The following is a 25310-nucleotide window of genomic DNA, read 5'->3' as shown; positions in this document are numbered from 1 at the left end:
TATCTATTTTCATTATTTGCATATAAACTCTAGGAGAAGTACTAAAAAATTCTAACAGTAAAAAATAATATATTAATAATAGTTTAAAAAAATAGGTTTAATAATTATTCAATGGAATTATTACGCAGACTTACTCCAGTATTTCCGTGGTTCCATGAAATCGATTAGAAACCTGAAATTTGAAATTCTCTACATTCAACGTCTAAACGTTTCTCATTAAATTCCCTATAGTGGCTAAATCACTTCAGTAGATATGGGCTTTCATAGTCAGCCGACACTCGATCATCAGTGATGTAATTTATCTTTCCAAGCGCTTATTAAAATACTCTTTAGATTCATTCTGAATATGATTACTCTTATTTATTACTGTTAGCATTCTACTTAGGTATTTAGAATAATTTCTCAATCATATTAAAAGATTTTTTTTTATGAATCAGAAAATTCTAGAGTATGTTAATAAACGCTCACCTGGCCCTGAAGCCAACAACTTACATAAACAAATTCTACAAAATTTATGGTAATAAAATTAAATAGAAAATTTTTGTTTTGAATCAAATAGTTGACAATTCTGGATTTTAATTTAAAGCTATTATTATATTATGAATCGCAAATGATGAGATTATGTTGAAAATTTAAAAAACGTATATTATTTATTGAGATTTGAGAAATTGTATCATTGATGTTGAATAAATATAAATTATGATAAATAATAATAAATACTGAATAATAAATTGAAATTAAATAAAAATCTCGATAAAAATGATATCTATTGATTAAAAAGTTCAAGTATTTGAACATCAATGCAGTAGTTAGGCAACTATTTAAATATTTTCAATTCAAGATACAGGAATAAACGTGAAACACAAAATTAAACAGGCTTATTGGCATAAGGATACAAAATGATGTAAATTGTGTTTTTTTCATTTTCTGGCGGAATATGGATGCAATGAAAATAAGGCTTTGTTCATTCTGAATGATTTTGAATTTTGAACTCTGAAGGATTGATATGCTTCGCATATGCAAGATAGGCATTCATGAAGAATCGAATTCCGATATTGGAATATAGGAACATGTGAAAAGGGTCGAAGCTTTTCCACATTCTGGTATGCATTTTTAACGCCCAGGACACTCAGTTCTTCGCTTTTCCACTTTCGACTTTCTGGGCTCTTTATAACGAGGAGGAAATTAAGTGCTAAGTCGAGCACGTCTTAGTGTTTTCATACAATCTATGGTAATTTATAGAATTATGGTCACATAGTCGAGGAATTCAAATTTTAATTTTAATATTTTAAAAAGTGCAATTAGCGTGCTTATCACCCTATACTTGTTTTGATTGCCTAATTATCAAATTAAAATATATGCTTATAAAAGTACTGTATAATATAATTATTAATCACAAATTTAAAAAAATAGAATATCTACATCGGCTTTCATATAATTTTAATTTTAATTTTAGTTTTATTTTTAATTTTAGTAGGCTTTGGGTTCTCTGTAAAATCTGTACAATTATGCAGTTTTTAATGTTTTTTTAATTGTACAATTTTGAAGATTTACAATTGAAAACTCTTCAATTTTAAAAACGTATAAATAAAAATTCTTTCAATAATTCTAATCTCCCAAACTATTAATTTCAAATGTAAGTCGCCAAAATTATAAAATTGTTCATTGTAATTCTTAAACTTTTGATAGACCGGATCCTGGCCCGCGCTGAACACTGTTCTTTCAAAAGCACAATTCGGTGAATCTAATTTTAACTGATATTTTCAGTTAAAACACAAAATAAGATGGAATTAAAAAAATCTACGCGTTTTGACTAGTAAGAACTTTTTTTGACAAATGATCGTGGTAATTTCACGTTTTAACCAGTTAAAATTATAGTTTCAACTAAATTCTGGTTGAAAATATAACATATCAAATTTAAAAGCTTAAAAAGTATTTAGTAAGTGGATGTTATATTTTCAACCATTTATGTTTTATTTTGCAAAATAAGGAGATTTTTCACAAAAATAGAGGAGCAAACTCTTTTAAACAAAATTAATTTGGGTATTATATAAAATTCAATTTGAAACGCCCCAATTTTCTGAAATTTCCAGTAAACACATTTCACTTTGCACTTTCAAAAGAATAGATAAACTTTTAACCAAATAGTTAAATTTTTAAACAAAAAGAAGATTTTTTAAACCAGAAAATTAATGTTCTAATAAAAAAAGTCAACTTTTCAACAAAGTAAATACATTTTTCACCTAGTAGCTAACAATTTTAACTACAAAACATTCTTGATCAACAAGTAATCGATTAGTTAAAATTTTAGTAAAAATAATTAATTTGCAACCAAAAAAGATTTAGCAAAATAGTAAGCACTTTAACCAAACCGATAAATTTGATTCGAACAATTGGATTTTGAATCTTTAATTCCACATTAAAAATAAACGAATTTTGAACAAAGCATAGTTAAATTTGTAACCAAATACATATATTTTCAACTAAAATGATGAATTTTTAATGAAAACAAAATTAGTTTTTAACAAATTAGCTCAACTTTAAACTAAGTAGTAGTTCAATTTTCAAATTAAAAAGATACATTTTCAAACAAAAATGGAATTGCTTAATTTTGAACCAAAAAATATAATACTAGACTATTTAATGAAAAATAGTTATCTCAATAAACAATAGGTGGATTTTCTTGTTAAGTTCTATTAATTCAGTTCACATTTTAATTCGAAAAACGAGAGAAGGAGGAAAAGAGTCGAATGGGGGAAAACATGTGCACAGGGAAATATATGAAGCCTGGGATTAACAAATAAAATTTTTGATCATTTGTAGTTTAATAAATATTAGTTCAAATAAAAATTTGAAGTTCATTTCGGACTACGCAATATTTTAGTTCCTTAACTGAAGTTAGTTTACAAAAAATGATGTTGCAAACAATGGAAAGTTTAACCGAATAAACTTTTCTGTATGTTAAGCTTCTGAACATTTAAACGGAGAAATTTTTTGAATTGTCTAAACGTTTTACCGGTCAAGAACGTAGAACTAATTTTTAACGCGAATATAACTTTTTATATTTGAAAAACCAATTTGATAAGATACGAATTTGATAGCTTTTTAGTTTTAAGTTTAGGGGATATCAACCTACAGTAGATATTGAAGTATAAGCATAAATATTAGTAAAATAATCAATAATAATTTTAATACATCAATCAGGGGAAAATTTACCACCGGTACAGTACCACGCCAGTACCGCCGGTCGGAGTTCGGTACTGGCGCAGTACTGTTTGAATACTGACAGGACTACTGGCCTTATACCGGTAAAACACCTAATGATAACAATGTTCTGTACTGACTTGCAGTATTTAGCCAGTACTGGGCTAGTACTTACATTTGGTACTGCTGCGGTACCCTCTGTTAGTACTGGCCCAGTACTGGCTCAACTAATACTGCAAGCTTGGCGAGGTACTGACCTGTAGTACTGGGCCATCACTGAAGTTCACCACTGGGCCACTACTGCAGATTAGAACTGGGCAGGAACTGGTCAGGCTCCAAGTGATAACGAAGGTATCCTAGGTAGAAATACACCACCGGTCCAGTGCTGGCCTACTACCGCCTGTCGAAGTTCTAGTACTGGCTGGTTATACTGGGCCAGTACTACGCCAGTACTTGCTTGTAATGCTTAAAATTTTAAAAATGATAAAAAATTATTTAATTGTTTTAAAGACCATCCATTCATCATCATACGACTGCATATTTTCCGAATTTTATTTATAATTACCACAATATAATTTTCAACCTATTTGTTTAATTTTAACACCCACTATTTTTATAATCTAAAGATATAACAAAAAAGGTATTCAAGAAATAAATAATAATTGACTGCGAGTATTTTGTCAATACATGTTAATGACACTGCTTAGAATGAATACATATATTACACTTTTACACATGAAATTACATATAATATTTCTAACGTAACGGGGTTTCCAACTTACATCTAGATACCTAAATCTATCGCCTAGCAGTCGGGAGTGCTAACCACTGCGCTAATCCGACAAGTTGAAACTTGGTGAAAAAGCCTACCTCATAAGCTACAGTTCAGAAAAGTTAAAACAACAATTTTTCAACTCTTTTTTCTCGTTAATCTTTTTATCATCATAAGACATCAAATATATATAAAATAAACTAACTGTCCACGGAAATATAAATAAAATAATTTTTAAATAAATTATTTAAATCGACTAGAATTTTTCTTCGTGTAATATTTTATTTTTTCGCGTTTTAGACCATTTTAAAAGTTCTGATAATAACATTTAATGAACATTAAAAATTTGTATCGACGGAACTTAGAAATTTTACCACGTTGCGCAACAATTTTGTTAATAACAATTTTCTTTAAACCTTTGTGTAACGTTTTGCTTTTTAGGTGTTTTAGACTATTCTACAACGATTAAGACATACATACAATGTAATTTTTTCGGAACATTAAAAATTTTTCATGAAGGTGGAATTTAGAATATTTTCCTTAAAAAAAGTAATAGAAAAAAAAAGTTTTCACCTTAATTGTATAGTCAATTTCTCGACATTTCAAAACACCCTGACAACATTTATAGACATTTACTATATAGTCGTGCAGCCAACGATCTGCCATACTGGGCGAACCACCGGCTGCCTGTACTGGTGGGCAGTACTGGGCCAGTTCTGCGCCGGTGTTGAACTCCGGCACACTACCGACATTTCGATCTGGGAACATGAGTAACTGTTCTGTTTAGAAAATTCGCAATAAAAATACGATTTTTCATTTTAAAAAAACATTGTTTGAATTCTAATTTCAAATACAATTAGTGACAATTACAAAAAAAAATACGGCAATCGTTGGCGAAACGCGCGTACCAGTATTTCACCAGATATGTATACCACTCCTAAGCCAGTAGTACACCAGTATGATGCCAACCGTTGTTTCAACTCTTGTGTCAGTATTTGACCAGTTATACGTATCGGTACTGCGCCAGTAGTAGATCCATATGACGCCAACCGTTGGCGAAACTCCTATGCCTGTATGACTCCAGTGGTAATGGTCAGTACTGGGCCAGTTGCAAACCAGAACATTGCCAATCGTTGGTTAAACTCTTATGTCAGTATATTTCACTAGTAATAAAGATTATTCCTAAGCCAGTAGTATACCAGTATGATACCAACCGTTGGTTGAACGCTTGTGTCAGTTTTTCACCAGTAATACGTATCAGTATTGTGCCAGTAATAGACTCAGTATCACGACAAACACTGGATGAACTCTTATGTCAGTTGTCAATCAGCACTTGAAGTTGGTATTTGGCCACTGCTACTTCAATCGCTGGGGAAACGCCGGTGCCAGTATTTCACCAGTAACGCATATCACTCCTCAGCCAGTGGTGCGCCAGTATGACGCCGGCCGCTGGTTAAACTTTTATTTCAGTATTTTACCAATAATCCGTATCAGCACTGCGCCAGTAGTCGACCCAATATCACGCCAACCATTGGCAGAACTTCTGTGCCGATATTATACCAGTAATAAAGGTCAGTACGGGGCCAGTTGTAAACCAGTATAATGCCAACCATTGGTTGAACTCTTGTGTCTGTACGTTACCAGTAATATGTATCAGTACTGCGCCAGTAGATTACCAGTATCACGCCAACCGTTGGCAGAACTTCTGTGACGGTATTTCACCCAAGGCGACGGTCAGTACTGGGCCAGTTGTCAATCAGTATGGCGCCAACCGTTGGCGGAATTCCTGCTTTATTATTCTACCAGTAATGACAGTCAGCACTGAGCCAATAGTAAACCAGTACTCTGCCGATGGTTGGCACAGTACTAACAGACAGTACTGGTATTTATTCAGAACTGCAACTGGCGTTGTACTGCGCCGGTCGTAAACTCTGGCTAATATTCGACTTTTCCCCCCACGTATCGTGTCTTAACTATTAATTACCTTAATTTAATGATCTAACATTCGTTAGTATTTTTGATTAATGATTCTGAAAGAACATTATCTACTGCAGGGTGGTTTCCCATAATTAATTATTATTGCCTATTCTAGATTTATTTTATAATTTATTAAGTTGTTTCCGTTTGCAATAACAAAAACATTGTTCAAATTCGTCCCATATGAAAATGGTTACATAATTCAAGGAATAATCACTTTATCTCCCATGCAAATGAAACGTATTTACCCACATACCCTCATCAACCATCGCTTCACTTTTAATCGGTTTCAAATGAAAATTGATTATATACTTAATCAAGGCTCTATTCTGCAATTTCGGCTATGCTCATTTAATCAGATGATTTTCATTTTGTGTCAAAATTAATACACAAGCTCATCATTTTAAGAAGAACAGAAATGTACATTTTTAGGTATTTTAAATTTTTTCACAGAATAATTTAAATTGCCTTTTGAGAAATTTGAAAATGATGATACCTTATTTATTTGACGATATCGGACAACATAATCTCTAAAAATGAATCTGCAATAAGTATATCGGTAATTCAAATTAAGGTGTATACGCTAGCAAATCAGTTAAATTTAGCTGTTAATCAGTGAGACTTCACTAATCAGACATGTCATTTTTAATGCCTTAAAAATTCGATCCACTTAATTAGACTATTATATTCTGAATGCTCTGAAATTGAACAGCGTCTCTAAAACCTCATAAAATTGTTGATAGAACAGAAATAAGACTTCAGAAGGGATCAATTGATTAATTCATCCCCAAAAAATAGTTTGTCACTCATTCTGTTAGGGTTAAAAGAGCAAGCATTCAATGTAATCTGACAGGTCAATTCCACGTGCTTTTTGGCTGAGCTTTCACATTTATAATCATCACGGATTGACGATTTGACATGAGTGGGTACACGTGTGAGCACAATATGCAGTCAGCGCAACGTCTATCGTATATAACGAACGACCAATTTCTCGTCGTTTGTGATGTCATGTCCTGTGTTGGTGACTCGCGTATTTCTCGCTCACGTGCTTTTCTCGCATGAGAAACGCTTTCTATATATAACTGACCCACACACATGCTTGCACTAAAAATAAAAAATTCACGAGAGACTCTAGAGATTCAATTAGGCAAATTTTTCTATCTAAAATGGCCTTTGCTCCCATTCACATTTGCCACAGTGAAGTGAACCAAAAATGCATCCCTGTAATATTATAGGATTGTTTCTTAAGCTTTAAATTAACTTTTTAAAATATTATTTGCATGTCCTGTACAATCGGAAAATGAAGTTTTTAAATTCACATTAATATATGTAGATATATTACGAGTACGTTGTCTTTTTGACGGATCTATCTAATTTTGAATCTTTCGTTCAAGTCTCAGAATAAAATTTCACTAGAATAAGATGTAGTCTTTTATTGGTTTCGTTACATTCTACCTTCATATTATTTTCTTTACAAATTTGATAAAAATACAATTAATTTAACTTGCAGTGATCATAATTGAATTTCAAATTCGATTTCAAAGGTTTAAAATAACTGCGATTTTAAATAGAAACATCCATTATCGGAAAACCATCAATGAAACGCTGAAATAATTTTGTACTTAAAGAATTTAAAGAAGTTTTATCTATATATTTTGAACTTTAAAACTTTCGTTCAATTTATAAGTTTTTACATGTCTATTTAATTTAAATGCTTACTATATTAATTTGAACACTACAATTAATTATTACAAATCCCTGCAATATTTAAAATATTTCAATTTGGTCTCTTCCAATTCTGCCGTGATTTGAGAAAACATCGTTAACTGCAAAAAATCTAAAAATGAGTTTTTTATACCATTGGAATCGTGAAGAAAAGATGCAACTGACTATTAAAATAATTTTTCAAATTGTTAATAACTTTTAGAATAATTATTGCTAAATTTTGGAAAGCGCCGTTGACTGCAAAATTTGGCGAGTCGTGATTTAGAAGAGAGCCGTAACTGACAGTTAACTACAGGCTTAAATCATGGACAGCTGAATACGTCACAGGAAAATTCGTGAAAAAGCCGCAACGGGCAGTTACGAACTTTACTAAATTATCGGGCGGTGATCTCGAGCCTTCGCGATTTCCAAGAGGTCCGTACGCGCTTACACCATTCTCCGGAATCATGGAACCTCGAAAAAAAAACGTCTGTGATTCGAGAAACGCCGTAACTGCATTTATTTTTAGCTGCGAAATTCTTTTATTGTGAACGGCGTTTTCTCAAATCACGACAGGCCTATTTCTGAGGCCCGTGATTCGAAGAGAGCCGTAACAGCCCGTTACGGCGCGTTTTCTGGATTTCAGCATCCCAATCAACACCGTTAACTGCATTTTAGATGATTAATTAACATTTTTTAACAACTTTTGTTGCAAAAAAGAAAAGTTTATTTGCAAATTAGCCAAGAACAACAAAAAAAAACTGCAGAAAATGAATTAGAATTCGCGATACACGCGAGTAAAGATTGGAACAGTTTTCGTCGATTTTCTCGGCTTCGTTCATTTTGCAGTTAACGGTGTTTTCTCAAATCACGGAAGATCTGTCGTATATGTTGATATGTATTCGTACAAAGTATTAAGTCGCACAGTAAACAAAAAGGATCAATTTTGTTGCAGAGCATTTTGTCCCAGCGATCATTTGACTCTCGAGATCATAATGATTTTCCGTTCAGATCAATTTGATCTCATTTTTTGATTTATATGTCAGATTAAACAAAATGGCCGCCAATTATTCTCGCCGGTGTCATAATGACATGACCTAAAAATGGTATCTAACCGCACGCAAGTGACAACTACACTTAACAAGTGATATTTTCTAATATCAGATTTCGTTATTTTTTCAACTTTTCAAGTACACTGCACGATCAGAAACCATGAAAAGCTTGAATATGAGCTAAAGTATTGTAAGAACGTCAGCCATCTTGGCTTGACTTCATACATGATTCCGAATTAGATCATTATGATCTTGAAAGTCGATCATTCTCTTCGGCCGATCAAAATGCTCTTGAATTCGGTATCATTTTTTTGCATATCGAAATGATATTGATTTCGGTATCATTTTGAACACTTTTTTACTGTGCGGTGTCAAAAACTTTCACCAATATACATCAAGCAATTCAAAACTGAATATCTATTACTACCTAGAGCTGTTCATATACTTTCGTTTGCAGGATCCCAACCTGGTGGAATCTTTATGTATGTATTTTTTTATGCTGAAGAGCCGTAAACATTCAATTGGAAAGTATAGAAAATATTTATATTTTAGATTTGAAATTGACTCGTGTAGAAAATAATCGGGGATCTATTCAAGACCGCCTGTTATGTTGCTGAGAAGTGAAACGTTCTTGTATGGTTAGGCACTAGTCTCGACAAGCTAATCGAGCGTTAGTCTAAATGAGCCAATCTAGTCCCAGTCAGTTGGTCTTGTGAAAATCTATCTAAGGTGGTTGACGTCAAACAAAATTTCACAGACTGCTTAGAGTTTAGATTATGAGGACAAAATTCTTTGATTTTAATGTACATTTTTCATTTCTTATACTTGTAAACTTTGGATATTGCTGAAAATAAGCAATAAAATAAATTGATTTAAAGGTGAACACATTTTTGGCCCTGATAGGCTAGCCAGCGCCCAATTAGGGCCCGGGATGACTGACTTGATGATGAGGCAAAAAATTATTTTTTTTAGAGCTCATTCTTCATTTTTGATACTTTTAAACACCCTAGCTCTTTTTGAAATTGTAGTGCAAAATATTATGATGAAAGAACTGACTAGATAATGAGAAAAAAAACACTTTTTAATGCTCTTTTCATTTTTGATAAACACCCTGGCTATTTTTGGAAATATGCAAAAAGATATTTAGGTTTCATTCTTGAAAAATTTGTTGGTCATGATGGGCTGGCCAGCACTCGATTAGGGCCTAAAAATATCGTCTTGAATAGAAGGTCTAGAGAATGCCCTGACTGAACGCAAATCTGCCTCAGTGATTGCCTACACGGGGGATAATATGAAATTGTAATCCCATACAAATTAAAAGTGCAAACAAAGAGGAAATAAATGTTGAGTTTTAAATTAACCTTGAAGGTAGCCAACCAATTTCTTTTATGATCCGTCACTATAGAATAACTTCCAAGTGCACCAGGTGTAAAAAATACATCTTCCTCGAGGAAGTTAAGTCCTAAATGAACCTTTAAGGCATTCAATGAATTTTTTTGTTACCCGTTAGTATACCTTAACTTCCCATCACTATCGAATAACCGCCAAGTGCACCAGGTTTAAAAAAACATCGTCGAGGAACTGAAGTTCTAAATGAACATTGACCGCAACCAAAACATTTTTTTTATGATTCATCACCATACAACAACCTTAAAGTGCACCAGGTGTAAAAAATATATCTCCCTCGAGGAAGTTGAGTTCTAAATGAACATAAAATGCAAGCAAACAATTTTTTTTAATGACACATTATCATACAATAACCTCTAAGTGCACCAGGTGTAAAAATACATCTTCCATCTCCAAGGTTCATTTAGAAATTAACTTCTACGAGGAAGATGTACGTTTTACACCTTGTGCATTTCGAGGTTATATTGTAGTGACGTGTTACACCTAGTCCACTTGGAGGTTATTTTATAATGACGAGTTATGGAAAAAAATTGGCTGTTTGCGACCAATGTTCATGTAGAAGTGAACTTCCTCGACGGAAATGTATTTTTTACACCTGGTGTACTTGGAGGTTATTGTATAGTGAGGGGTCATGCAAAAATTGGTTGGTTTCCTCCAAGGTTCATTTAGAACTCAATTTCCTCAAGGAAGAAATATTTTTTACATCTGGTCCACTTGAAGGTTATTGTATAGACTGTTAAATGGCCTTAATTTAGTCCACTCAAAATATTGTGTTTTAACTACATCTGTATCAATCCTTTTAAATTTGAATTAATCTAATCGTGACTGGATTTTAAAATTGTAATAGCATCTATTATAGGCGACCTTTTAATAATTTATTTTAATTGGTAGGGTTTGAACTTTAATTGATACAATTTTTCGAGGAATTGATCACCAGGATTGAACTCTAATTTTCCGAAATTCAATATAATAAAAATTTCATAAATGCTATTTGAAAATTTTGGGAATTTTACTGCGTTCATATTTGTAAATCTTAAAAAGATGGAAATCCTTAATTTTAATTTTAATATTTTTAATTGAAAGAAGTCTGCGGCAGGTATGTACAACCGCTAGGGTATCATTCAAATTTTGATAAAGTGAATTCAAAACAATTAAAATAATATTTTTTCAAAGAATTGATTAAAATACATAAATTATAGAATAATAACAGAAATTCTGATAGTGATATAGGAATACTAACTATATTATTAGGGCGAAGCAAATTATGATAATAACTCTAAAAGTGGAAAGAATTGAATATGACTTTATTAAATTTGATAATAATTCAATTCTTATTTGAATTTTTATTTCATAAAAGTTTGTATTTTTCAGATCGCCCTTGTCTGGAGTAGATGGACCAAACAGGAAAGATGAAAGGAAATCATATTATCCTGAAGAACCAAGTAGACTACCGAGGACAAGAAAGGAAAAGATGGCAACATGTTTGAGACACAATGCCTTAACTTTACTCACTGTTTTTGGAGTGGTGGGAGGGGTAGTTCTTGGTATAGGATTAAGAGCAAGTCGAGAATCATGGAGTCAAAGAGAGCAGATGTACGTAAATTATGCTGGAGAATTGTTCTTAAGGATGCTAAAAGGCTTGATCTTGCCTTTGATCATGTCCAGTTTGATCTCAGCTATCGGATCTCTCGATCTTTCTCTAAGTGGAAAGATAGGAAGTCGTGCAGTCATCTATTACTTTGTTACCACCATCAGTGCTGTTATTTTAGGTTAGTATATTTACTAATATCTCGATGTAAGCATGGTTTCGGGAATGGCTCTTAGTGGCCTGCAGCCTAAATCGACAGAATTCAAACGCAAAATAACAGCTTACTCAACCTAACGAAATTAACGCCCTGAGAGTGCGGTCCTCATGCTGTTTGTCACGCTTAACTGATTTTTTCTTACTTTCTAGAAGATTTTTTATATGCAATTAATATCCCGCAAACGAAATGGCAAATTTCCTTTTAGTTTTTTTTGTATGGATTTCCCAAAATCACGTTTTGGTATCTACAGCATAGGCCTGCAGAACGATTTTCCTTCGCCGTGTAAAATTTCTGAAATGTTATTTAACAGGTTTAGACCGCAGACCCTTAATTTCATTTTTAATACACACTAAAGTTTTATAGCAATTCTTTTAAATTATCTGGAGTCCCTTAAAATACCTTGAAATACATATCCTAAAATTTTTAAAGTCTCTTGAAATTATTGCAATTTTTTAAATGTTTAAAGTCGTTGGCGATCCTATTAAATCGCGAATGTCTTGTGAAATACCTTTACATACAGTAAGGACGTTTACTATGTAGTCACAGGGAATATAATTATATAAACTCTAGCATACAATGCAAACCGTCTTGCATTTGTGTAATGCGAAAAAGTACTATATAGGCGATTTTAATTCGGTTTCCAAATCTCCCGCGCTCGAGATCTTGCGCTGATTGTTCAAAGGCTTCGAGACTCAGAAGACGTGCGAAAAATATGTGCATAACCAAATTCTGAAAAAAGGTTATGTTCCCGAGGATTCACCAAGCATTTCAAATAAATAATTAGTTACGAATTAAAAACCATATATAACACAATATTAGAATGCGTTCACAAAAATTCTCGGGACATGGTTTCTTTGGGAAATTTGTCTTAAATCTTTGTTTGCGAACTCTTTTTTATTCGATGAAATCCTTGAATTATTTGAAATCTATAATTAGTAAAAAAAAATCTTATAAAATGTTTTTATACATTTTCAAATCTTCCAAATTGTTAAAAATCTTTTAAATCTGGTGAACTGTTTTTTTTTAAATCTTTGAAACCCTTTACATCTTTTGAAAGTTTAAAAATCTTTGTGAAATTGTCATGAAATATTTAAAATCTGATAAACACGCCTTTATAAAATGTTCAAAATCCTTTTAAATGTTTATAAATCTTTGAAACATTTTGAAATCTTTATTAATGTTTTGTAATATGGTGTATACTCAAAAACCGAGTGGTGAAACTCTTGAAAATTCCGTTAAATGGCCATGGCTCATTCTGTCATTTTCTAAAAAATGCTTAAATATTCGGCGAAACTCACGGAAGATGATGTTCCAGGTGTAAAATTAGTGCACGAATCAGTAGAAGAGCACAGTATTGAGCAGCTGAAACGATGTCCTAAATGTAGAAAACCACCATTAAAAGGAAAAAAACGTGATTTAGTGGAAAGGATAGTTGAGGTTTTGTATGGCAGGTATAAATATTTTTTTTATACAAGATTTGCAGTTCAAAACTTTGTTTGAGTAAATATTTAATATTAATACAACTATAAAATAACACAATATTATATTTTCTACTTCTCTTTTTCAAGTTTAGACAATAAAAAGCCATTTGTTAGCGATTTCCTGTTATAAGGTATGTACTAAGAAAATTTTCCTTCTTTCATATAAACTGGTTATAAATACATAAATATAATAGTTTTGCGTTCTCAAGTGAAAGTATAAAATAGATTTTATTTTTATCAAAAAATTTAGGAGGTTCGAAACCCCGATAACAATGCTTTATTTAATATGTAAGGAAATGTTAGCAAAGAAAGAAAATATTAATACCTGCCAAATACAACCTCAACTAACCTTTCTACTGAATCACTTTTGTTTCCGTTTAAAGATCGTTTTCTATATTTTATCCATCGTTTAAGCTGTTTAACACTGCGCTCTTCCACCGATTTGTGCACTAATTTTGCTCCTGGAACATCATCTTCCGTGATTTTTTCCGGATTTTAAAACATTTTTTTGAAGACGACCGATGTCAACAAATGTAAATAATGGGCTTGCTCGCCACACTTTTCGCACTTTCTCAGTTTTTCTTCTGAATATACTTAAAAATTTGTTTTCTTTAAACTCTGATTTAGTTACACATTTATTTTTCGTTGTTATTTTTATTTACAATATATTCCATATATTTCGACACAAAACAGTTCGAAAAATACGGAAATGACATAGATTCCTGGCACTTGCGCACTGTCGACGTCTAGAATAAAAAGATCTATTCTGAAGATGAGTTAATATTGAAGATTTAAGCTAATAATTTTTATAATTTCTAAGTCAAATATCACCAAACATATGTACTTTCACATTCTATAGTAGTTGAGACGAAAATTTCAAGGTCACTGAACACCCAGCTTATAAGAATAATTCACCTCTTCTTACCTGTCATCATTCGAATCTCAGATTTATCTAAGCAATTTTTATAATCATACGGATTACAATTTTCGTTGCAGTTAGTCAAAAGCGTTTGATTTCCATATTTTATTCAATAAGCAAAAGAACAGATTTTATCACCAATTAATTACGTACAACCTGCAGATATTTACTTTATTTAATTAATTAAGATCGAAGTACAAAACGATTTTGACACTTGTCAAACGTCAAATATCACTCACGTACCGTTACATTAGTGAAAACCAACTCAAATTTTTAAGAAAGTACTTAATGCACGACCCGAATGTATTTATGAACTATTTTAATGTTGTGTTACATTTTTTTAATTCTTAACTAATTACTTATTTGAAATGCGCGGTGAATCCTGGGGAAGATAATCTTTTTTCAGAATTTGGTTATACGTATATTTTGCGTACGTCTTCTGTGTTTCGAAGCCTTTGAACAATCGGCGCAAGATCTCGAGCGCGAGAGATTTGGAAACCGAATTAAAATCGCCTATATAGTACTTTTTTGCATTACACAAATGCAAGACGGGTTGCATTGTTTGCTAGAGTTTATATAATTATATTCCCAATGTCTACATAGTAAACGTCCTGTATATGTAACTTGAAATAATCTAATCTGATCTAATAATCTAAAAGCTTGTAATAACCCTAACATTTTTTTAGCAATTTTGAAAACTTTGAGATTCCTTAAAATTTATTGAAAATCTTTTAAAACTTTTAGTTAGATTAAGCGAACAAAATTTAATAAATCCATTTTTTGGGAAAAAAGGAGTGGCCCATAATTCGATAATATTGGATAAACAGATGGTTTCCTATATTTGAATACAGCATTTGTATAATTATCGAAGAATCATCTCGAAAGGATTTGTCCTGTTTTCTTTGCTTACTCCACAGTTATAGTAAGTTAACTTTGATTCTTTCTTAAATAAAGCCCCATTGAGTTGCAAATTGCATTTGTTCAAAAGAAGTTAAAACATCGCCTACGACAAACGCTAGGCAAATTTTTAGATTTAAAAATCTGCCTACTACGCGGGCATATTTTAATCACGTGCTGCGCACGGCTCACGCTTTAAGCGCGCTTCTGTTGATTCTCACGCTTCGCGCTCGATATTACGTTACCTCGCGCTTTGCACTCGGATATTTATTTTTTCTTCATTTTTTTCTTCATTCTTCATTCTTTCATTCTTTATTCATTTGAAATGCTGGAATGAAACTTTGTCAAAAAGATCTCTTTTAGATCGCAGTATTTATATGCGTCTTTATATTATTCTGAGATTAAGTTTGTCAAAGCTCTGTAGACTTTGAGGTACGCATTCGCATCGTGACATTTGCGCTGCGCGCTCGATTTTTGACAGACATTTGTAAATATATATTTTCTAAACCACCTTAAAATAAATAAAAAACTACAATCCTTTTTCAGACATTTTTATCTACCTCGCGTTGTTATGCTAAGAATAGGATTTTTGTTTTCATATTATTTTTATGGATAAAGCAAAATATCCGACAAGTCTTCTTTTAGATTTTTTACGTATCTCGCGTCTTTTGGCGTAATATTAAAAATGTCTATTTTCTGCATATTAATTACGATGAATAAAAAGAATTAAGTGTTCCATTGGAAAGTGGTTAAAAGACATATTATATGATTTTTCAAAAACTATAATTGAGATGACAGATCCAACAACTCGACAAGCGCTCGAAACCGCGTAGAAGTAGGAGGGGTGTTAAAAAAGTAAGGTAACTTTTCAATTTTCGCGGGCTACGTACATTCAAGTTTAAAATTTTTTGTTTTGTTGTGTTGGTACACTCGTCACGATCATATGTTCACAGTTTTTACTATATAACTCGTGTTGTTTTTCTGGCAGAGGCGTAAAAGGTTAGAAGGGTTTGGTGTGCTCGGCGATTTTCTTTTTTCGAAAAAAATGGAGCAAAGAGTTTGCATTAGATTTTGTGTGAAAAATGGAATTCAGTGCTCTAAAACTCTTGAAATGTTGACAGTTGCATACGGTGAGTCTACTTTGAGTAAAAAAATGTGTATCAGTGGTACAAGTTGTTCCAAGAAGGCCGAGAGGATGTCGAAGACGAACCTCGCCTTGGACGTCCGAACACGTCAACAACAGATGAAAACGTTCAAGCAGTGGAAGAAATGGTGTTGAAAAATCGCCGAATTACCATCAGAGAAGTTGCTCAAGATGTTGGCATATCGGTTGGCTCATGCCATGCTATCTTTTCGGACGTTTTGGGCATGAGACGTGTGTCAGGGAAATTTGTGCCAAAACTGCTTAATTTTGAAAGTGCTTGTGAAAGATTTTCTGACCAAAAACAGCATCATAGTCATGCCTCAGCCTCCATATTCACCGGATTTGGCCCCCAGTGACTTTTTTTCCCCCAAAACTGAAGAGACCCATGAAAGGACATCGATTTTCAACGATTGAGGAGATAAAAACTGCATCGCTGAAAGAACTCAAGGCTATACCACAAAATGATTATCAGAAGTGCTTCGATGATTGGAAAAAGCCTTGGCACAAGTTTATTATATCTGAGGGGGATTACTTTGAAGGAGACAACATAAATATTGAGGAATAAATGAATATTTTTTGGGAAAACCATAAATTCATCTTATTTTTTGAACACCTCGTATATATATCGATACAAAAAAAGTGGCCAAAACGTAAAATAAAATATACTTTCGTATTCCGCTTGAAGCGGCCGACAAATTTTTCCTATGAAACTTTTTCATTGGATAATTATTACATAAGATAAAAAATAAAAACTTAGAAAATTTTCCGATCAAAAATCGATGTTTTGTAAAACACAACTCGCGATTTTTCGGTCGTTTTTCGATAAAAATGCTTGAAATTTGTATGGTGTATTCTCAATATATAAGCGATGAATTTAAAAAACGCGCTTTGTTTAAAAAGATAATTTATTTGTTTTTGTTCAATAACAAATTGATTGCGAATGAAAACCACGTTTTGCTAACTTCGACCAGTGGGACGGTCATTGAAAAAATGTTAGTTGAAGTAATTTATCGCGAGAAAGTTGTTCACTAGACTTTCAAAAAGTTTTCCTGAAAATTTGAAGGAAATCGCTCAAAGATTGTGGAAATGGCAGCGAGATGAAGTCAACACACGCTGCCGCTAGAGCATTTTGTTGCTCTTTGCCGCTGCTGGTTAGCTGCTTAGGAACAAAGGCCGATAAGTGGAGCACTGCAGCGGCAGCGTGTGTCGACTTCAAAACGCTGCCCTTTCCACAATTTTCGGCCGACTTTCTTCAAATTTTCAGAAACACTTTTTCAAAGTCTAGTGAACAGCTTTCTCGCGATAAGTTACTTCAAATAACATTTTTTCGATGACCGTCCCACTGGTCAAGGTTGGCAAAACGTGGTTTTCGTTCGGAATCAATATGTTATTAAAGAAAACAAAAACATATTAGCTTTTTAAACCAAGTGCGTTTTTAAAAGTCATCGCTTATATATTGAGAATACACCATACAAATTTCAAGCATTTTTATCAACAAACGGCTGAATAATCGCGAGTAGTTTTACGTTTCGGCCACTTTTTTGTATTGATAGATTTTTCCGGCCGGACAATACTTCTACGCGTCATCTCAATTTCTCTTTGAGACTTTTTTCGTATTTTGTGTCGTTTGGTTCAAAATTTGAATGCTGTGGTGTCATTACAAATTTGTAACTCTTTATCGAGTAAAGATTTTTTGTTGAATCTCTTTTTCCGCAACTTTTGTCATTTTTCCACAAATTTGTATTTTTTTTTTTATTTTCAATATGATTTTTCACGAATGAAACAAAAAGTACGCGCCCTATCCAGAAGTTATTATAACGAATTTGTAGATCTTTTTTGGGATTGATTTTTTATTATTTTTTGTGCAATCAAAATTTAGATTTGAGATTTTCCAAGAAAATCCAAAAAGTTGTTATGATAATCTTGTAGGGGTTTAAAAAGAAATTTTTTTTCTCCTACCTTTTTTTCAAATCGTGCGTTTGGCTTAACATTGTAATTTTCCGATGATTTAAAAAATTTTGAAAATGCTATCACATTGAGAATGTTCTTTTTATAAAAAAAAGTCATGAGGATAAATTGTTTCACTTTCTGAGTACTATGCATAGCCGTGCATAACAATTTTAAATATAAATAAAAATGGTTCCGAAAAAATTGCAAATGCTCTAACTTTTTGCATTTTTATCCATAATGGCTGGTTAACGAACTCGTCCTTTCTTTTAGGACCTAAAAAAAGTGTTCCAAATATCGATTTGATCCGTTCATTTTTTCGAGAATTATTGTTGTTACTGGCGGACGGACTGACAGACGCCATCGTAAAAACTTGAGTTTCGTATTCACGGGTCTCTAAATATAGAGATCCGTTGCAAAACTGTGGTGTCAAATTTCAGACATTTCTAATACTTTCTCAATCATAAATAATGTGAATGCAAAAAAATTGTAAGACAGAAAAAAAAGAATAAAAGAGTCTTTTGAAGAAATTCCAAATAATTGTAATGATAATGTTGTATTTTGTGAAGGCATTTATTTAGAATACCTTCACGAATTACAATTATAAATTATAACTATTTATTACAAATATAAATGTAAATTCTATAAATAGAATTCAATTAGTATTATAACTTACAATTTTGGAATCCTCAGTATTTTAAGTTTTACTCAATTGCAAAGAGAGGTTTTTAATGATAATCACTGCTTTCAAATTATTTTAAATTAAAAAACTTTATTAATTCCAATAAAAGATATAATTTTTCTCTAAGATAACTTTAATTTGAAGATACATTCAATCTTGGGGTTTATATACATTAAATTATTTAAAAATAAATTACTTTCCGAATTCACAGATGTATTTGCAATAATCATTTTCTACTTGGATGGTTTTGTTATCTTTTTAAATTATTTTTAAGTTCTATTTTTTTAAAATTGAAATGCTTGAAAATTCTAAGCATTTCAATTTTATTTTACATTGTTTAATTTTAACTGTAATCCTTTCAATATTCGAAACTTTATTCTTAAATTGTAATTATTTATAGTTAATATATAACTTGCACTATTTTCAAAACACAAAACTTTGAAATTCCATTTTATTATATTCTTTTATATTTTGTTTTGTAAAATTCAATAGTTAAATTTCTATTATTTACAATATTGTTTATTCTTTAAGCCGTTCACAACTAAATATTGCTCACTTTTAAATAATTACTGTTAAATTATAAGTGTTGTTAAATATGGAAATAATTTATCTCAACATTTTTTTGAATGGGGTATTTTAATTTGAAATTTTCGAATTTCGCAGTTTCAAACTGAACCTATTCATTTATACCTTCAGTTTATGATTGTATATTTTTGAACTAATTTTTAAAATCTATGGATTTTAGACCATGCAATTTCGCAGAATTCCAATTTTATTAAAATAAAAGTAGTAAAGTAGTAAAGAAATAAGGAAAACGTAAACGAGTCGAAAAGGAATTCGAAAAAAAGTCAAAAAAAGCATACAATTCGAGGCCTTTAATAATTGTTCTGTCCAAACTATAAGATGCAATAAAATTGAAATATGTATTCATGCTCTTTCTACAGGTATAATTTTGGTGATTTCGATTCGACCTGGTGCTGGTGACATTAAATTTGAAAATATCACGGAATCGAAAGAGCAGCGCAACGTTACAACCCCCGACACATTGTTAGACTTGATCAGGAACATGTTTCCACCTAATTTGGTTGAAGCATGCATTTCGCAGTACCGAACAGGAATATACTACGATTCTGATCCGAGAAAAAATCAATCGAGCAGTAAGAAAATTTAATTAGAAAAATAAATAAAAATATATACAGGGTTGCTACAGAATCCCAATTTCGAAATTCCTTGACTTCTCCATGGCCACTCTTTCATTTTTCCTGTTCCTAAAAATGAATCTTTAAAATTGTTATTTTTCAATCAAGAAAGACGAATTTTCAAAAAAATACATGAAGTTTCAACTAAACAATATACATTTTAAGTTACAACAAATTATTTTGAACCAAAGAAAATTCTCAACAAAATGTTTTAATAAAATAGTATACTGTGCTACAAGTGCGGAAAGTAGGCAGTTTCACACGAGTGTGAAGTTAGCTTCACGAGCCAGAGACGAGTCGAAGAGGAGTTGTAGGCGAGCCGAAGACGAGCCGGAGACGACATGAAGATGAGCCGATGGCAAGTACTGTAAACTTCACAAGAGTTTCAACTGCCTACTTTTAGCTTCTGTAGCACACGATATTTTTTCTAACAAATGCGGGAAATTTTCGATTTGAGAAACACTAAACACCAATTTTTTGAAAATGTATGGTAATTTTTGGAAATTTATGGTAAAATTACAAACATTACCTAAAAACTCCTAATTTTTTGGTAAATTTGCAATTTATCAAAAATTTATAGAAATTTAGTGAATCCGAAGCTTTTAGGAAGAAATTCAAAAATTTCAATAATTTCTGAAAATTTGATAAGTTACAAAAATTTCTGAAAATTTGATAAATTTCCAAAATTGCTGAATATTTGATAAATTTCAAAAATTTCCGAAAATTGATGAAAAATTAGCTAAATTTCCCAAATTTTCAGAAATTTATGAAAAAATACCAAATTACCGATAATTTCAGATTCCTAAAAGTTTCCAAAATTTTCGAAAATTTTCGGTAATTCATCGGCAATTTATGGTAATTTATCAGTAATTAATGGTAATTTAACAGTAATTAATGGTAATTTATCAGTAATTTATGGTGACTTATCATTTCGAGTATGTTCAATAACTATTCTGTACTCACAATCAGTCTCTCAAGCGTCAAATCATAATGAAGTGAGGTTATGATTCCGACAGACCTGGAAAATAATTCTGACTCGAAATGCGCAAGTGCAACAGCAAGCAAAAGTAATCTTACTCAAAGAACGCAAGCGCAGCAGCTATAAAAAGTCTTTTTATAATTGCTTTTTACCACGGTTTCGGAATTGGTCACTTCCCGCACGCAATACATGCGTCCAAACTCGAACATTTCGTGCGTGCGTTAGAAAAAAAATATAAATCAGTTTTCAACCAAGAAGATTCATTGTCTGTCAAAAAGATGAATTTTCAATACAATATATAAATTTTCGAACAAATAATTGAGTTTTCAACTTAAAAAGATAAATTTTGAACCAAAAATGGAATGAATAAATTGATATTTCTGGCAAAAAATAATTCATTTTCTATCAAAAACAGTTGAATAAAAAAAAAGAAGAATTTGAGACAAAATAGTTAAATCTTGAACTAAAATAGATTAATTTTGCAACAAAAAAGAGATATTTACAACAAGAAGGTTAAATTTCTAAAAAAAAGACTTTTTAGTCGATAAAGAAAAAAATCTTTTAAAGTATTGAATATTCAAGCCAAAAAGATGAATTTATTACAAAACATTATAGTTTTCTACCAAAATACTTGAATTTGTAATAAAATAGTTTAATTTTCAACCAAAGAAATGAATTTTTAACTAAATTATAAATGTTTAACGAAAAGGGTGAATTTTTAAACACAAAGGTGAATTTTTAAGTAAAAATGTGAGTTTTCAACAGAAAATATAAAAGTTTCAATTTTCAATCAAAAAATTTAATTTTTGACAACAAAAAACCGAGTTTATAACTAAATCGTTAGGTTTTCAACCAATGAAACGAATTTTCAATAAAAAATATGAATTTTTTACCAAGAAGCTTAACATTCTACCAAAGTTGACGAAATTTCAGTAAAATACCTCAAGTTTTAATCAATTAATTAAATTTTCAACTGTAGAAGGTAAATTATCAACCAAAAATGCAATGGATAAAGTTCTTATTTAAAAATTAAATTTAAAAAACAAACAGAATTATCAACCAAACTGTGACATTTTAAACAACAAAAAATGGATTATTAACAAAATAGTTAAATTGAGTTTTCAAGCAATACATTTTTATTTTTAAATCTAATTTCATTAATGCTCTACGTTTTTTTTTTAATTAAAAGAATTTTTATGTATGTTCATTTCCTAATTTTACCAAATTTAAAAAAAGTTTTTGTAGGAGGAGAAGTGGGTATAAATTCAGAAAAAAGCCTCACGTAATTTTTGGCGGCCCCGTAACTTCAGCTTCAATTTGTCGAAAATACCCTGACTCTTTCATATTTTCCCTCACCTGCCCTAATAAGTTTTGAATTTCCTGACTTTCCATAACAACCCTAAATATATTATTGTATTATAATATAACATGGTCTATATTTTTCAGTTGATAAGTTCACATGGACTATAAGAGATGAATCAGCAAGCGGCACCAACATCTTAGGTCTTGTTGTCTTTTCCGCAATCTTGGGTATTACTTTGGGAAAAATGGGTGAACCTGGAAAACCTTTGTTATACTTTTTCGAAGCTCTTTCATCCGCGATGATGATAATTACAAACTGGGTTGTTTGGTAAGAATAAGTTGATTCATTTCGCTTTTCAAATCGAAAGAAGTCTATGGTAAAGTTGTAAAAAGATAGTCCTATTATGAAAAATAATTACAGGTTGTCTCCCCTTGGAGTGCTTTTTTTGGTAGCTGCAAGAATAATAGAAATCAAATCTATCGAACAAACAGTTAAACAGTTGGGGATGTATTTCATGACTGTACTGATTGGGCTGTGCATTCATGGATTTCTGATACTCCCAGCAATATTTTTCCTGCTCACGAAGAGGAATCCTTTATCTTACATTTCCAACATGGCACAAGCATTAGTAACAGCTTTCGGAACTTCTTCGAGTTCTGCAACACTTCCAGTTGCCATTGGTTGCTTGGAGGACAGAAATGGAATTGACCCGAGAGTTACGCGTTTTGTTATGCCGATAGGAGCGACGATCAATATGGACGGTACTGCTCTATATGAGGCTGTGGCTGCTATCTTCATTTCGCAAACGCTTAAGCAGGAATTGAGTCTTGGTCAAATTGTGGCTGTCAGGTGAGTGCACATATATGAACAAAAATTCACAATTTTAATCTGGGAAAGTCCTTTCGATTTTTTTGATTACATATAATAAAATAATAATCCGAGATATTATTTTATTTTTTGTGATTGATTAAAGAACAAATTTTTTCAAAACTAATTTAAGTAGATTTACTAGAGCCAACATGTATATTTTATGAGTTAAATGAGCTAAAGGCTTTTGAATTAATCAAAATATACTTTAATTATTACAGGGGTCGTTCGAAAATGACTTCACGCTATTTTGAACAATTTTTATACCCTTCCACTTCTTCTTCACAGATCATCACACACAGTTTTAACCCTCAACCCTACCCCCAAACGAAGGCAGGGGTGGGGAGCTGCTTCAAGCTTAAAAATGCTTGGAGACCTTATTTTCCAATTTTTTGTTTGGAATGTACGTAAAAACAATGCTTAGTTAAAATTTTCTAAATCCAAAATAGACTTTCCTACTTTACAACTTTACCACTTTTCAACAAATGTATGCAGTTTTTTTTAAGTAAATAGATTGGCAATGACACAAAAAGGACTGTGATTTAATTAAACGGAATTCATAAAAAAGTAGATTTTCGTATTTTTTATCAAATATATTTAAATAAATAACAAATGCTGTCACCTGAAAACTCTCCTAATAAATAAGGCCTTTACTGAGTCAAATTGTAAATTTTCATATAAAATTTTTCATAACATGAACAATTATTGTTCCTTGGTAAAGTATTATAAAGGAAGGATTTTTCCCAACTTATTTAGAGTGGATTCTGTTGAAAAATGAAATCTGCTGGCTTAAAATTTACCATAAATCTGTAATTATTTATAATATTTATTCGAATAAATAAAAAATATTATCATCTAGGAAAGTCTCCTAATGAATTCGGTCCATGCTGATTCACTGGTACTCGATGTGGTAACTATTATTATTGTTTTATAAAGTATCATAAGCGGAAGATTTTACAAGTGAAATTAATTTAAAACATCAACCATTGCTACAAGCTAGTAAATAATTGTATATATTATTCATTTCCGACAAACTTTCGACCAATGATGTTAAAGGAGCAAAGTGTTTAGAGCCTGAAATGGCTAATACATGTGTTTGTGTATTAAATATATTTATGACATTAGAAAATAATATGGATTTTTTAAAGCTGATGATAAAGCATTATTTTAACATATATCTCAAACAAAAAATTAAAAAATTACTCCACCACGTATTTTTAACCTTAAAGTAGCAATTTTCCTCATTAATTCATTATAATAAAAATAAATTTGTAAGGAATGCCTACTGATTTTCTGATGTTTTGCATAAATATAAGTAGTCGCAAAAAAATGAAATCGTTAAAAAAATGTCAACTTTCGTGTTAAATAAAAAATTATACTAAAAGTTAAAAATTGGCAAAATTGTAAGATCTAGAGTAATTGGACCAGAGAAACTTTTTTTGCTCCACTGTGCGAAAGTTTGAAATAATGTTTCCGTTTGAATGCATCGAATTATTTAAAGCACAATAATATTTAATATATTTTAATTATTCACTTTTTAATCATTGTATCAACAAAAAAGAAACATTTTGTTTCGAAAATTGGTAACACCTATTTGTTTGAAATGTTTCATAAATCATGCGAAATAGCTACTTTGATCACACTTTAATTTTTCCGTTGTTTATTAAGAATACAATTATAATGAGATTTTCTATTTATAGGAAATAGATACTCGTTTTCAAAATCTTCCAATTTATGATTTCTGAAACTTCTTTCTTTGCGACTGCGCTTATATTTTACAAGGAGAATAAGAATAAAATGCTTCCATTTAGCTAAAAGAAATATATCTTGGATGTAGATATCCTTTTGCTTCAGTGAATTCTGTATCGTTCCTATCAGACGATATTGGAATTTTTCCGTAATAAACTTTTTTCAATAAATTCAAACTTAATAGATACTTTTTCGCTTTCCACCCTAAGTATTTTTTTCGTT

At 31.3% G+C, this 25310-nt stretch overlaps 1 protein-coding gene across 3 annotated transcripts in view; it reads left to right on the top strand.

Annotated features, from left to right (window-relative positions):
- Nucleotides 1-25310, top strand: part of LOC117171431 (excitatory amino acid transporter 1-like) — a 105143-nt gene that overhangs the window by 58355 nt on the left and 21478 nt on the right. For 2 of the 3 annotated variants that reach the window (XM_033358757.1, XM_033358758.1), the window contains exons 3-6: nucleotides 11488-11885; nucleotides 19936-20148; nucleotides 22616-22799; nucleotides 22893-23321. In XM_033358757.1, the coding sequence (XP_033214648.1) occupies nucleotides 11488-11885; nucleotides 19936-20148; nucleotides 22616-22799; nucleotides 22893-23321 (1224 nt within the window). Of the gene's footprint in view, nucleotides 1-11487; nucleotides 11886-19935; nucleotides 20149-22615; nucleotides 22800-22892; nucleotides 23322-23560; nucleotides 23839-25310 lie in introns of those variants that run through there. The other variant, XM_033358759.1, reaches the window with a different exon arrangement.

This window comes from Belonocnema kinseyi, chromosome 4 (assembly GCF_010883055.1).
Source record: "Belonocnema kinseyi isolate 2016_QV_RU_SX_M_011 chromosome 4, B_treatae_v1, whole genome shotgun sequence".
NCBI lineage: Eukaryota > Metazoa > Arthropoda > Insecta > Hymenoptera > Cynipidae > Belonocnema > Belonocnema kinseyi.
This window is presented reverse-complemented; position numbering and strand designations above follow the sequence as displayed.